Here is a 15,199-nt window from a genome sequence, read left to right on the forward strand (position 1 = left end):
TTATCAGGGAGTTTAACAGCTGCAGCAGCTGCATGTGAGGATTCACCCTCTCTGTATCTTCACAATAATGCTCACAGAAGCAGGGCATGACCCATGGCTTGTTGAGCTATGACAGTTACTGATGACTGTGCACTTCTCATCTTCCCTTGTGGATGCACCTCTGTGTCTTAAAAAAAAGGACTTCCTATCATGCACACAGGCCCAGGCAAACAAAGATGACACAGATGAGGGGTCAGCACTTGTGTCTGTGCTTGTTAGGAGAATTCGCCAGCCCCGTCCTTCAGCCTCTTGTGGCCCCTCTGTTCCTTTCCACCCTGATCTCCCTCCACAGAAGCCAGGACTTGTTTTTGTCTCCTCTGAAACTTCATGGCATGCCATGCCAGCCCCGCTTTAGCTCTGGGGCGACCACAGTAAATGAAACCCGGAGCGCGGCTGAAATATAAGAATCATCGATACACATATTTGGTGTGTTTGGTTTCCCCTGAGCTTTGGGATGCTGGGCATGTGGCACATGGTTTATTTGAGTTGTTTGGGGGGTGGAGAGCAGAGGAGAGGAAGTAGGAAATGGGTCAGCTGTGGTAACCTTATATATTTAATAACCCATATTCTGTGTGCATGGAGGCACACACGCACAAACACACCCGCACATATGGGCTTCTACTTAACACACCTCCTCACGTCTGCCTCTCTCTTCCACTCACCCATCCCGACTTGCACGATTCCCCCCACACACACACACCTCTCCCCCCATCAGTGAGAGCAGTCTGCCCTGGCTGAATGGGTGCTGCTAAAGATAAAACAGCAGCACGTCGGAGTGTGTTTACATGGCAAAAGAAGCCAATGGGAAGGAATTGAGAGCTGACCGTGTCAGGCCAGCTGTTGTGAATGTTCACATAAGGTTGCATGCACACACACACACACACACACACACACACACACACACAAACGCGACTACAGAGAGAGGAGTAGTGTCTCTGCATGACTCACAGAGATCAACAGTAGCATATTAAAGTGTGTGCTTATGTGCACACCTACACGTCAGACTGGTGGCTCTAATTCTGTCTTTGGATTTCCTGCACTTACCCTATCGAGTGTACACTAGGCGCTGTGTTCCCTGCTTTGTAATCCAGCACACCCAGTACCCTCTTTGATATGTGTGGAGGTATGTGTGAGAGTGGGAGAGGGCGGCTGATGTAAGAGAGTGTGTGTTTGTGTGCACGCTTGCTTTGTCTCTTTGCCTAACCTCTCCTCTGTGCACCGAGCGAGTCAAGTCTACGTCTCACTCCAGTTTCAGCTGCCTTGTCTCTTGCTCTCCTTTACACTGTAGACAGAATATTAATTTCATGCTTTGCTGACTATGAAGTTACTGTCAATGAGCACGGGCACTGGCTTGTGAGGCCACATGAATAACATTATCGACCGGCAGGATCGATAAGGGGATCTCGAGGCAGAATTTGCAGTGGCGGGCTCTCGCCGCTCTCTGGCCAAACTGCCAAAGATTTAAACCCAGAGAGCTGAATCAAAGTGTGAAGCTGTCTTTAATCCCACCTCCTAAAATAAATCCGATAAATACTGTTCGTGATGGCATGTAGTAGTTTTACTTAACTGTGTGAAAGCGGGTTTCCTTAAATCTGACCTTAAAGTGAGCTGACGCTAAACAGCAGCCACTGTCTGCGTGAATAAAAATGAACAGATAATGGTAAGCGCAGCGGTAGCAGACAAACGGAGCCGCTTAAGTGACTCATTCATGCTAGTGACATATAAATATCCTACCTATACTTTAAATAGGTAAGGCAGCAAACTTCTAGAGTAGCAGCAAGCCTCCTCCAACCCCCACCCGAGTGCATGAAATAGAACAAGAGTGGATTTTTCAAGTGCATAGATGTCACTGCTTTTATGATAAAGATAAAACATGTCATACAGATTTAGATCAGCGGTTTCCTACCTGTCCTGTAACTCTAAAGATAAAGCAGCGATAGCTGCTTAATACATCGCTGAGTGAGCTTGGGCTGATCACTTTTCCTTCTTAGATTAGGTCATGTGATAAATTTTCAGAGGAATGAAAAGGTGACTCTCGTAGGTCAATACTTCAGATGTACTCGATATGGCAAATATGCAAAGTTACTAATAGGTCCCTCTTAAATCTATCTGAATGTGTGGTAACCATTTTAGATCCTGTTTCCAAGACATCAGTCTTCACATCTTTTAGCTTATGAGCTTGGTGCTGAAAAATTCCAGAGCCTCGACCTCGACACCGTCCAGCACCTCTGGGATAAATTGCCATGCAGACTGCAGGCTAGGCTGTATCATGTACCATTTGTAGATGACCTCACGTGTGCTGTTTTAGTTCAATGGGAGCAAATCCCGGCAGTCAGACCCCAAAATGTTGTGGAAATTCTGATTCTGATTTGGAAACTTTTCCCAGAAGAGTGCAGGCTGTTTCGACAGCATGTTAACGAACAGAGTTGGGTGTAAAGTTCAGGTGTCTGCAGGTGTACTTTGTAACCCCTCAGGGGTCCAAACCCAAGGATGGGAACCACTGGTCTGCATTATTAATAGGTATTATCTAATAACCTTCATTAAATCTCTTTTTTTCTCTATGCTCTCACTTTCAAACCAGCCAAAGAGGACAGCAAAGAACGTCCTCCCCCTTAGAGCCTGTCCCCGTTTCAGAGTCCTCTTCATTCCTCCCTGTCATGAGTCACTGTTTGCTAAAGTTTGCACATCGGTGTGACATACTCCACCAGCGTCTGATGGACAGGAGATAGAGAAATCTCACATTTGACACCAATACCAAAACCTGCTTTACAATAAATACATAACAGATTACTGGAGACTGACAGTGTCGAGGTAATGTAAATGTGTGTGAGAGAGGATTAATGACATGCACGCACGCACACACACACACACACACACACACACACACACACACACACACACACACACACACACACACACACACACACACACACACACACACACACACACATTGGGCAGAGACAGGGACACAGGGAATGTCCGGCAGGCCTGTACCAGCTGCAGACAGAGAGGCGTCTGAGTAAAATATGAGCCCATGTGTCTCCCGGATACAGTACGCGCATGCGTGTGAGTCCACACAAACACACACGCACACACCTCTGCAAGTGGATAAGTGAGACGTCAGGGTCACCAGGAGGAGATGATGACATGGCGCAGGGGGTAAAGTGAATAGTGGGGAGAAACAGGCCGTATTTCATAGGTTAGTAGCGCTCTATATGGAGAGGTTGAAGGGAGGCTCCATACATGCTGACAGGCATCGCTGCATAAAGCCTGACTGTCCGTGGCTCAGACACACAGTTTGTCAGTGTTACTATTTAAAGTCGAATATTATTTCGACTGGTGGAGAGCACTGTTGCCTTACAGCGAGGAGGTCCTGGGGTTGAATCCTCTGGGCTTTCTGTGAGGAGTTGGCATGTTCTCTCTGAGCGCTCCAGCTTCCACCAAAAGTCCAAAGACATCCATGTTTAGGCTAATTAGCAAATCTAGGTGTAAATGGCTGTCTGGGTCTTTGTGTTAGCAACGGCTGGAGATCTGTCTCCCCTTCCCATCTTTTCTATAGTTTTAGTTTTGGTCTCCGCTATGGTACATTTGCATAATTCACAGTACAAAATTGTTATTTTTTTTAGCTGGTTCTTGGTGCAGCCAGTTTGAACTCCCCTCTCTTTAATCCAACTCTCTTTTGATTGGCTGTCTTTCACAAACAGAGGGTTTGTGCAACCTTGTGTGCCCAAGATGATCAGGATATATTCTCCCTCTGACATTATTAAAACTTTCCATCCATCAATTTTCTTATATTCTTATATTTCTTATAGCTGTCATAGAATGAGAGGCAGGCTACAGCCATGGCACTATATTAGAAATTAACATGCATGCCTTTGGAGTCTGGGAGAAAGAGAACATGCGACACTCCACACAGAAAGGTCCTAGCCGGTCAGAGGATTCAAACCCAGCTGTGAGGCATCACAATGGTGCCGCATCATATTGATGAGATCCAGGAGAAGAAATAGTTTCTGAAAGCAGACTGAAACATTAGCTTTTAGCTCACAGGTGATTGTTTATACACATCCTGCCCTCATTACAGCCCCTGTTTAATATGTGACTCTATCACTGTAACAGGATATACGTGATAAAACACTGTATTGCTGTAATATTTGTTAGCATAAAGCTGCCATAAGGATATAACCAGGTTTGCTCATATGAGACTGAAAACCCTCATAAAATATTGAAGTTTTACTCTCAATACGTGCATATTTTTAACAAGGTGGCCAAGGTCATTTTTAATCTTTTCATATCAAATTGTGGAAATTCATTATATGCTCCATATCTCTCAACAATGACTCACCATTCAGGTTTCAAATATTCTGCATTTGGTTGCAAAACTAATAAAAGTGCTACACAAAAGGGCATTTTTTTCAGTCTCTTGACCTTTGGGATCTCTGCTGCGTTGCTTGATGGATTCTGAAGTCATCAGATTTTGGTGGATTAAAAAAAGGGGAGTTAACCAAGCAAGTCAAAAAATATTAGACTTGGTGGTTTATTTATGGAGGTAAGTGATCTAATATCACGTATCTGTAGAGTGGATACAAATGTGGACTTTTCAAGCACCATTCAGCATGTGAAAAAAAGACACCTCAAAATAATCACAAAGAAGTCTGGTATTAACTTTCCAAGACTGAGGGAGTCAAAGGCATGCAGTTTGAAGCATGAACTCAACACACTGTGATGAGCATAAGCAATGCATTAACATTAAAAACGTCCATGAGTGGTGATTAGTTTGCATTTATCTGCAAAGATAAAGTGTCATGTATCCCTTAAAGGGAGGATAAGCTGCTGCTTTTAATGGACACGAGCTTTAGTGAATGTTTTTTTATAATCTGTAGTCAAAATGCTTATTTAACAATGGCTCGCACATTTAATAGAGGAAAAAATACAGTGAAACAAAACAAAACAGTTGAACATTTTAAAAAAAATGTTTTTCACATCACTTTTTAGAAGATGCCCTTCTTCCTCCACCTTATATACACAACACTCAAGTGGAAAAATAATGCAGGGAGGCAAGAAGACACAAACAAGCAAACATAGATTAATATCTTTCTAATTTTTAGTGTTTGTGTCTTGAAGGCTTAAATGTGCACAGCTCTTGAATCTTTGCCCTCTTGTTGCTGATGCTCCAGGTGATTTATTCTCTGAACATGAAGAATGAGGAGCAGGAGGCGGCCCTGCAGGCGTTGAGCAACGCCCACCACGACGAGCTGCACCGGATCCTGATGGAGACGTGCCACGAAGGGGAGGGGTCAGCCCTGAGGACACGCCTCCTGGAGCTGCAGGAATCTCTGGATGAGCAGCAGCGAGTCGGGGCCCAGGTGTGTGCATGTGTGAGTCCTTGTTTATGGGGTTGGGGGTCGGGGTCCTTGTTGTGTCTCTGTAATTTAATGTCTAACCTCCCAGTGAGGGCAGCAAATCAAACCTGGCCCTAACATGACCTACGGCAGCCAGCCTCGCTCAGAAAGCCCGTTACTTTACCCAGTCTTCATAATTTATATGCTGTGCACCACAATAAAACATCAACATGAATCGTAAACACCCACATGGCTTTCCTATCGAGTCCGCGGGGGGAAACAAAAAAGCGTCTTAACAACTAAATACATAAAAAATGCACACAGGGACCTAAAACTTTTATTTTGAAATGTTTTTCCTTGTTATCTGTCTGGCATGTCTGGCATCTGTCATGTTTTTTCATGTCCTACTGTCATTTTCTCGAGTCAAAGCATGTAGATCAGCGCGGGTCTGATACAAGAAAACACCTGTACAAACCTACCAGACTCACGTAGACAGGCTTTCAACGTATGAACCACAGGGATGTGTTTTTAAGTGAAACAGGCTACAGACAACGATAAGTGGCACACATCAAACAACCTGGAACAGGATTAATGCGCCAGTAAAAGAAAGCCTTATCGCCTTTAGAGCAGACGAGTGTCGTAGCGCCACTGGTGCAAAAACTATGAGAATGTGAGTGTGTCAAAACACTGCATGATATCTCTCACAGGTACCTATGAGCATAAATGACATAACATCTATATAATCACAAACATAACACTTATGCTAGTAAAATTTGTCTCTAACATCTTTAGTTTCGTAGTATTATCTTGTTTTGGCACTTTTTAAATCAGACTACTGCTGCTGAGATCTTCCGCACAACCGCCTCTAAGCCTTACACAAAATGGGCCAAAAAACAGAAAATATCCAGTGAGGTGAAGTTAAAATGCCTTGTTCATGATGTCAGTGGTCAGAAATGAATGGCAGGACTGCTGCAAGCTAATAGAAAGGCAACAGTAACTTCTTAAATGTCCACTTGTTAAGAAGGTGCTATGCAGAAGAGCATCTCTGAACACACACAAAGGACGACAGCAACAGAAGACCACATTAGGTGCAACTACTGTCAGATAAGAACAGGAAACTGAGGCTATGGTTTGCATGAGCTCCCCAAAACTGCACAACAGAAGATTAGAAAAATGTTGCCTGATCTAATGAGTCTCGATTTCTGCCGTGACATTGAGGCGATAGTGTCCGAATTTGGCATCGAAAACATGAAAGCATGGCTCCCTTCTGCCGTGTATAAGCGGTTCAGGCTGCTGATGGTGTAATGTTGTTTGGGATATTTTCACAGCACTCTTTAGGTACAGCTAACAAAGTGGCTGCTGAGTGAGCAGTGTTGCAGTGTATATTTGTTTTTGCATAAATATTACAATGTTACAGAAGAATTCCTAAAATTCACCTCTGGAAAATAATAATTTTATTCCTTATAAACTCCTAGCATGTGAACATTTTTTCAGTAAAAGCAGTGGTGCCTGGAGTCTATGTTAGCAGTGAATGGATAGCTAATAAGCATATAGTATTTGTTTATTTGTTATCACAGTATCGAACAGTGTCAACACACATTACTGCAGATCTAACTATTAAGAATAAGGGTTCCATAAATGCCAGAAAACGGCAAATCTTTGGGTTCAAATAAGGCTTATTTTGCAAAAAAAAAAAAGAAGTCATAGTTATATAACTGTATAGCTAATATAACTAATATGGAGCTATGTCAAAGAAACCCACACAGTGTCTCCCCCCTTGGTTTATAATGTTTGCAGCTTGCTGCATGTTGAGGCTTCTTTCTGATTTCTGGTTTTGTGACTTTTGAAGAAGTTTTTTGCGGCTCTGAGTTGCCTGAGCTCGACATTGCAGGCTGGTAATGATGTTTTGCCACATACTGAGTATTGTGTGAATGTCACAGCGTTACTACTAATTGGCCAGTCTGGCCTTTTACAAATGTTTTGTATAGTCTGTGTCCACACTGTTCGCTCCAGCCGTCTGTACAGTTCCCAGATCTCAGCACAGTGAAACACCTTTGAACAAGCATGCATTTGTTATTGCATAAGTGTCATTGTAGCATGGAACAAAGTGTGAAAGGCTTTTCCGAGAGTTGTTGGAGAAAAATTAGGTGCTTTTTAGGGAAAGTTGTCACTACCAAAGGTTTATATGTGTGAGTTATTCTCTCGTCCTCTGTGGCTCCAGGTGCAGGCGGACTTTGAGTTCTTCCGCATCCAGGCGGAGGAGAGGGAGCGTGAAACGGAAGCAGAGCTAAGAAAAGAGTTTGAGGAAAAGCTCCAGGGTGCGCAGGAAAACCTGCAGGAGGCCAAGGCCCAGATCAGTGTTGCCCAGGAGGAAAACCTGAGACTGAGCAAAGAACTGGAGAATGCTGAGGAGCAGATCCAGCAACTGGATGCCAAGTGCGAGGAGCTCCAGAAAACAGTCGTTGATGAGGAGAAAAACAGGAAGGAGGAGGATAGGCAAAGAGAAGATGAGGAGGAAAAGAAGAAGGAGGAGGAGGAGAGGAAAATGGAGCAGTGTGAGGAAAGGATTAAAGCCCTCCTGGAGGAGCTAAAGGCACTAAAGGAGGAGAGGGGTCGAGCGGAGGAGGAGAAGAGGCGAGCCGTGAAGGAGGAGAGGGAGCAATGGGAGCAAAAGGTGAACGATCTAAACGAGGAGGGAGAGGAAATGAGGAAGAAGATAGAGGCGGAGTGGAGGGAAGAGCGGCAGAGGTGGGAGGAGAGGGAAGAGGAGGAGAAGAAAGGGATGCACAGCGCTCTGCGGGAGAGGGTGAAGAGGGCCGAGGCAGAGGTGGAGAGTCACCTGGAGAGGCTAGCCGAGAGCAAGAGAAACACAGTGAAGCTGCAAGAGCGAATACAGGTACGCGCCTTTTCTCTCGTCCCTGCGTGCATAATCCAACGCTGGGAAGGGAAATTGAAATGTTGCAGCTTCCTGTCTCTGATGCGCCCAGCTAATAGTGTTGATGGGAAAGAAGGGACTGAAGTAGAAGCAGAGCTGGGGGGTGGAGGGTGAGCGGGGGTGGGGGAGGCATCTTGCTTGTCTAACCACAAGCTGCCTTCCCTGAGTGTTATTCCCACTGCCAACTAGCTGCTAATGAGGAGCAGGATAGATTCGCTGCACCACCTCACGCATGAGCATTAAGAAGCCCTGTGAGAGCTGGCATGGAGCTGACATGCAGTAAGTCCTCACAGCAGACCATTAAAGGCTCGCAGCTGGGCAAGACAGCACCCTGACTCACCACATTTCATCCCTCATTTTTTTTTCTGTTTGTCTGATTGTGTTCACTCCCTCCTCCCTCATCTGTGTCAAATTTGCTGTCAGCCTCTCTCTCTCTCTTTCTCGTCTGTTTCTTTTTCCTTTTCTATTCCCTCGTGGCCTTTTGTCAACATGCAGTACTATTCCGCATCGCCTGACCTTAATTGCCCTCATGCTAAACTCCTTCCTGGCCTTTATCCCTCCCTTGCAGGACTTGGAGGAAGAGCTGGAGCTGGATCGCAGGCGTGTGTCTGAGGCCGAGGGCGTGGCCAAGCGGGCTGAAGAGGAGCTCGCTGTAGCCAAGGAGCGGCTGCTGCTGCAGGAAGACGAGCTGCAGAGCAGAGCAGGTAGTCTGCCTCTCGCACCTGTCAATCTTACCTGCCCTGCTCGAAGCGAGCTTGCAAAAACTGAAGCTGTGCCAGGTGCACGTCCCCATTCCTCATTCAAACCCGCCGTTAATTAAGTTTTGTAGAGAAAATGTAACAAATTATTCATTCCTGCTCAAAGGCAAACAGTTTCATCAAACTGGCATCTCACCCCGTCAGCACAAAACTCTGAGTTTTATTTATTGCACAGTAATGGGTTTTAATTCAAACCCTTCCTCAGTCAGAACTGGTCAGATGATCCATTCTGCTTCTGCTATAGACGATCAATCAATCACTTTTGTGTGTTAGAGGAGCTGCTGAATCGAGGAGGCTGTGAGGTGTGTGTGTGCACTGAAATGGAGGAGCTGAGGAGCCAGGTGAGTCGTCTGCAGAGTAGGAACAGAGAGCTGGAGCTGCAGAGCAGCGGCCGCAACAGCGACCACGCCAGGCAGATACGCCAGGTAAGCACGCATACACATGCACATATGGTAAAACTGCAATGTGGACAAAAATATAAGCACAGCATGAATGAGTGTGCTGTGTTGTGTGTTTATAGCACGCTGAAGCACTGTCCAGTTTGCGCTCAGAGATGGTGAGAGCCCAGACAGAAGAGCTGCGTCGCATTCAGAAGCACGCGGACGACGAGCGGGACAAACTGCAGAAGGAGATCGAAAAAGAACGAGAGAGCCTGCGGAGGGAGCGGGAGCAGGAGAGGGATCAGTTCGAGAAGGAAAGGAACCGAATACGGCGAGAAAGAGACGAGGAAAAGGAAGCGCACCACAGACAGCTGGAAGAGGTCAAGGATCGTGTGAGGAGAGAGAAGGAGGAAGAGGTGGACCGCCTGCGCAAAGAGCTGGAAGTGGAGAGGGTCCGCATTCGTTCCCAGCTCGACAAGAACATCGAACAGGTCGAGGCGGAGAGAGCTGGCGTGCAGCTGAAGCTGGAGGAGGAGAAGAAGAGGCTGGCGGAGAAGGCCGAGGAGGACAGGAAGCGACTGAAGGAGCAGGTGCGGAAGGCGATAGAGGAGGTGATGAGGAGACACGCGGCTGAATTAAACGGCGTCCAAGAAGCTCTGAGCTCTGAGAAGAAAACCAACCAAGAGGTCAGCATGTGTCGGCACACAAAGAGTTCTCTGCATTTAACTTTAACAGACATCATCAGTGATCATAACAGGAGAAATCAGGTTAGAGAGGAAAACTGGAGAAAGAAGCTGCATTTTTGATACCACTTAGTGACCTGACCTGTTTGGCTACTATATTTAAAAACTGAGGCTATATATCATAAATGAGCATTAGTAATTTTGCACTGGAACCCAGTGAGATGGTGCTAAGAAGTAAGAGGAGACTGGCTCTGTATTAGGACCAGACACAGATTCTTTATAATGTGCACTGCTTGCATCTCAAATTTAAAAACGTCCTGCTGTGGAATCCGAAAAACACAGCCTTCATTATTTTTAGTTTCAGTCACTCTTTGGATGTAATTATTTTTGATATGAGCACAAACCGTTGCCAACACAGTAAAAATCTCCCTGCCTGAAGTCAACCACATACCGTAAGCCATGAGGGTCGAGGCAAAAGTTCACCCATTTAATCCACAAACCTGAGAAAAAGTTTGCACGGCTCGGGCCACCGAGGAGCGTCGACAGTAACCAGGTTACTGAAGTTCACAGAAACGCAGCGCCTGAGTTGCACAGTCGAGCCTCAGCGGGGGTGCTGCCTAATTAAAACAGAGCTTCTAAATATTTTGGGCTTGCGTCGCTTGTCAGCAACTGACGATGTTGAACAAAAGTTTCCTCTTTTTTTAACCTGAATATCTTCAGAGTAATTTGAAAGAAAGGGATTGTGGGAAAAAATCTGTGAACGATTATGTTTGTGTAGCAAAAATGCTTTCCTTTGATCCAGTTAATTCTCTTGTGACCCCCCTAGGGAGAGTTCTCGCCCCCAGATTGAACCAAAAGAGAAATTTAATAGACGTTTTTTGCTCCCAGTAAAAGTAGAAATTTAAAGATTTTATCATATAATTGCCTACCCTTTGAGCCCTCTTATCATGTTCACTTCATTATTACTAATTATTAATTAGGCTCACTTGTAAGAAGATGACAGAAGGGTAGGGTCGAGTGTTAAAAAGGAGATTCTTTGCTAATGTAATAATAGTTTTGATGAGGATGAATGTTTTTATGAAGGTGTGCGTGCGTTTGGAAGAGGAGAGGAGAGCTGCTGAGGAGCTACGCAGCAGGATGGAGAAGGAAAGAGAGGAGCTGAGGACGAAACTGAAAGATGCCACCAGTGAGGTTAGAAGTCAGGTTACGCTAACTGAGAGTAAAACATCAGCTGTAGTTCCTGTGACATGTGAAGAGAAAGAGATATGTTCCTGTGATCTCAGATCTGTAGGTTGGAGTCACTGATCCACCATAAAGACAAGAAAGACAAGGCGACCCCCGATGCTCCATCCTCGGGTGGACCGCAGTGCTCCCGTCTGGAGGAAGAGCTCCATCAGGCTCGGAGTCGATTGGCTCGCATTCAGGACGAGGCCGAGAGGCAGCGGGACAGGCACCAGAGAGAGATCGCATCCCTGAAAGCTGACAGGCATCGGCTGGAGGAAAAAGTCCTGGAGCAGAGCCGGATGAACACGGAGAGGAGTCTTCTAGAGCAAAACCAGAAGCACACAGAGGACCGGATCAGGTAGCAGATCAAACACAGACCTTCCAAAGCTGCTCAGGCTTCCATTACAAAGTCTGCTTGTAATCAGCCCCCCCGCTCACCTAAATGATCTTTGGGAAACATCAGAGTCAGGAAGGAAATCACTCGAATTGAAGCTCGTTTCAAGTTTGAATAAACTTTATTGACTTGGACCGTGTTGTAACAGAGCTAACGCACGCCAAGGAATTAGATGTAGCAGCAGAAAAAATTCTGTGTGAGCTGGTAAACGGTGTCGGCACATTAATGAAAATTAAATCAATATCACCAATTAGTCTGCCCTCCCCGACAGATGTATTTTATTAGCCTGTTTTTCACCATGTGCCGACAGCAATTAGAGCATATGCGCAAACAAAAACCAGCCCTCTGCATTTATTTTAAAATGTGTTTGATCACTCGAAACTATCAGTTTACACGCAGTTCCCCCTTCAATACATGTCCTTTTTTTCCCCCTCATTCAAACACACCCATTAAAAACCGACCTGTCAGCTGACGGTATAACAGGTTATCTTATTATCTTAATATGGCAATGCATTAATATAAAACTCAGATTTTATATTTATGTGCTTTATGGAATTGGATGCTCCTCTGCATGTTTGCTGCAAAAAATAAATAGGAACTGCTTTGCAATGTTAGATGGCATATAACCAGAAGACATTTTAACAAGTCATTTTGCATGTAGGTTAGCTGTGTCTCACTCTTTGTTCTGATGCATGCCTCCAGGGCGGAGTGCGAGGATCGTCTCAGAGCAGAGTTCAGGATAGAGATGAACGCCGCCGTCGCCGAGAGCGAACAGAGATGGCAGAGCCGGGAGGAGGAGCTGCAGGCTCAGATCTCTGAGCTGCAGGGTCAGCTCACCGAGCTAGAGTCGCAGGTGAGCCCTCTGCAAATCGAATTATAGAAACCCATTTGTGATGCTTGGCCCTGATTGTCTCTTTAGAAACGTAATCAGGCTGTTTTGCCATTCTGCTTTGGCTTCATTATTCAAATTTTGCCTGAACAGATGAAAAATAATCAGGCGGGTTGGCAGCATAGCTGATATCTTGAATCAGGCATATTTATTTAAAAACAGAGACGTGCAATTAAGGTTCATTCACTGCAAAAGAGCTGCGTGACTCATGTTCTCAGAGCAGCGCTGGGATCCAGCGTTAAAATAAATACGGTGGGATTTCGGCCGCTGGAAGTGCCGTTATGGAAGCTGGGGATCATGGGAGTGGCTGTCCAAACTGTTCTTTTCATCTGAGCCAGAGGTCTGAATCATTGTCAGCTTTGCAGCTCTTGCTGAAAACCCACGACCTGCCACACCAGCTTGGCTGAAGAGGCGTGCTGACGCGTTTGTTCAATTGATGATGAATTGGTGTCTTTGTAACGACAGCAAACTGAGACAAAGGGAGACATGTTGTTGAAACATACATACATATTTTCCCCTTTGTAAATCTCTGTTTTGTAAATATGGACAGTGTAATTTTCATGACTTTTCTTTTAGGTTATTATTATGTAATGATTTTAGTGGTCGAGCCCTCTTGGGATCAAATTGGGCTGAATGTTGTGCATGAGTTAAATCGGTTTGACAGCCCTAGACTAACTCTTAATGGAACTGCTGCAATGTTCATAGTTGAGTTGAATATTTTTTTCCCCTCCTGAGGCAAAGATGATGTCATCATCCTGTTTTGACAGACCAATGACCCAAAAAAATATTCAGCTTTCCATCCTAAATGATGGAGAAAAGCATCACTTGCATCCTCAGCAGGGTCATCGGTTGTTTTGGGTCTTTTACATCAGGGGTCCCCAATCCCAGTCCACGAGGGCCGGTGTCCCTGCAGGTTTTAGATCTCACCCTTGGTCAACACACCTGAATCACATGATTAGTTCATTACCAGGCCTCTGGAGAACTTCAAGACACGTTGAGAAGGTAATTTATCCATTTAAATCAGCTGTGATGGATCAAGGACACATCTAAACTGGGACTGGGATTGGGGACCCTTGTTTTACATCCTGTTCTCTGAGCCTGTATCCATGAGATATTAGTCCTATATTGGTTCTGGCTTGTCTGTAGTGATCTGAAGTCATTTGAGGATTTCTTCACTGCTGCTCACACTCTGTTGATGGCTTTTCTTTTTACGTGATAACCCAGAAGCTGTAGGCTTTGCAAAGCAATTCACATTAATCTCCCAATTTGAACACTTGCTTCTTCACCAGTTTGTATTTCCCCCTTTTTCCTATCACTGGCCCATCCAGTCCTTCCAGGTTCCAGAGTGGTCTCTGCAATGTTTTTAGGAAATTTGACTCGGTTTCCCAAGCCCATTTTTATCTCCCACTAACGTGCTGTTCCTAGGAGGCATTTGTAGATTTTCCTGCTTTAATAAATGTGACACATAATCCAAGCGATGGTTTGTACACGCTCTGCCATGGTATTTATTTACTCTAACGGAGCGCTCAAAGCAATTTTTACTTCAGGCCACATTATTCTTCTGTGCCTTAAAGCGCTTTTTAACCATCACACACACACTCACTCAGATGGATGCATCAGGGACAGCAGCCCTTTGCCAAGCTTAGGCCATGCTTCTCTTCCCTTGGCACAAGGGGTATGTCGGAGTTGTTGGCTTCCAGAAAAGGTTAGATGGCCTGGGTAAAAAGTCACACACATGCTAAATTTTAAATTTACATAATACAAATTTACCTGATACATATCCCGGTCAGTTTATTAGCTGTGTTAAGTGCTTTGTAGCCTCTAAAAACAGTTGTGTAAACTCTAATCTTTGCCAAGTCTGAGAACACGACCCTGACTTTGTGTCCATCACGCCTTTGCTTTGTCTTGTAGCTTTCTGTATGGCAGAAATCCTGCATTTCAAACTTGAATGAGGACTTTAAAAGATGTGGGTGTTTACGAGGCAAAAAGAGTCTCTCTTATTGTATTTTAAGTGTAGGAAACAACAGCTCTGGATGCGCTCTAGAAAGTTAAAGTCGGGATGTTTCATGTAATCCGTTCAACTTTTTGGGCGTGCGATGCTAGATTGTTGGAGGGCTCTTCTAATTTGTTCCATAAGCCTGCTTATTTATTCTGTTTGAGTATGCACATCCTAAAACAAAAGTGGCATCTCCATTTAATTCTTGCTGCAGACTCATTATCTCAGGATTACTTTGACAGCATGGAGAGCCTTAAAAATCCTTTGCTCCCAATTTGTCACCAATGCAGGCAGAGAAAAAGAAGGCAGGCCAGGGAGATGATTGCCACGTGAATCCTGAAATTGACAAGCTGAGGAAGGAGGTCCAAGACACAAAGGAGATAAACAAGAAACTGAGGGAGCTGCTGCAGGTACGCACATGATGCACAGTCATTTTTAAAAATCCTACGCGCGCCCGTTCATAGATTTTCTCTGTGATGAATAATTTAGCAGCTTTGATGAAAGTGCCGCAGTGAATAGGCAACATTATGTTGGTCTGTGAGTGTGTGTGCGCGTTTACTGC

The 15,199-nt window shown here is 45.0% G+C and overlaps 1 protein-coding gene across 5 annotated transcripts in view; it reads left to right on the plus strand.

Moving 5' to 3' along the window:
- fam184b (family with sequence similarity 184 member B) overlaps positions 1-15,199 on the plus strand; it is a 31,920-nt gene that overhangs the window by 1,223 nt on the left and 15,498 nt on the right. For 3 of the 5 annotated variants that reach the window (XM_026171012.1, XM_026171015.1, XM_026171014.1), the window contains exons 2-10: positions 5,214-5,414; positions 7,600-8,274; positions 8,882-9,017; positions 9,345-9,496; positions 9,592-10,137; positions 11,218-11,325; positions 11,418-11,716; positions 12,455-12,605; positions 14,928-15,047. In XM_026171012.1, the coding sequence (XP_026026797.1) occupies positions 5,214-5,414; positions 7,600-8,274; positions 8,882-9,017; positions 9,345-9,496; positions 9,592-10,137; positions 11,218-11,325; positions 11,418-11,716; positions 12,455-12,605; positions 14,928-15,047 (2,388 nt within the window). The remainder of the gene's footprint in view (positions 1-5,213; positions 5,415-7,599; positions 8,275-8,881; positions 9,018-9,344; positions 9,497-9,591; positions 10,138-11,217; positions 11,326-11,417; positions 11,717-12,454; positions 12,606-14,927; positions 15,048-15,199) is intronic. The other 2 variants (XM_026171013.1, XM_026171016.1) reach the window with 1 other exon arrangement.

This window comes from Astatotilapia calliptera, chromosome 6, assembly GCF_900246225.1.
Source record: "Astatotilapia calliptera chromosome 6, fAstCal1.2, whole genome shotgun sequence".
NCBI lineage: Eukaryota > Metazoa > Chordata > Actinopteri > Cichliformes > Cichlidae > Astatotilapia > Astatotilapia calliptera.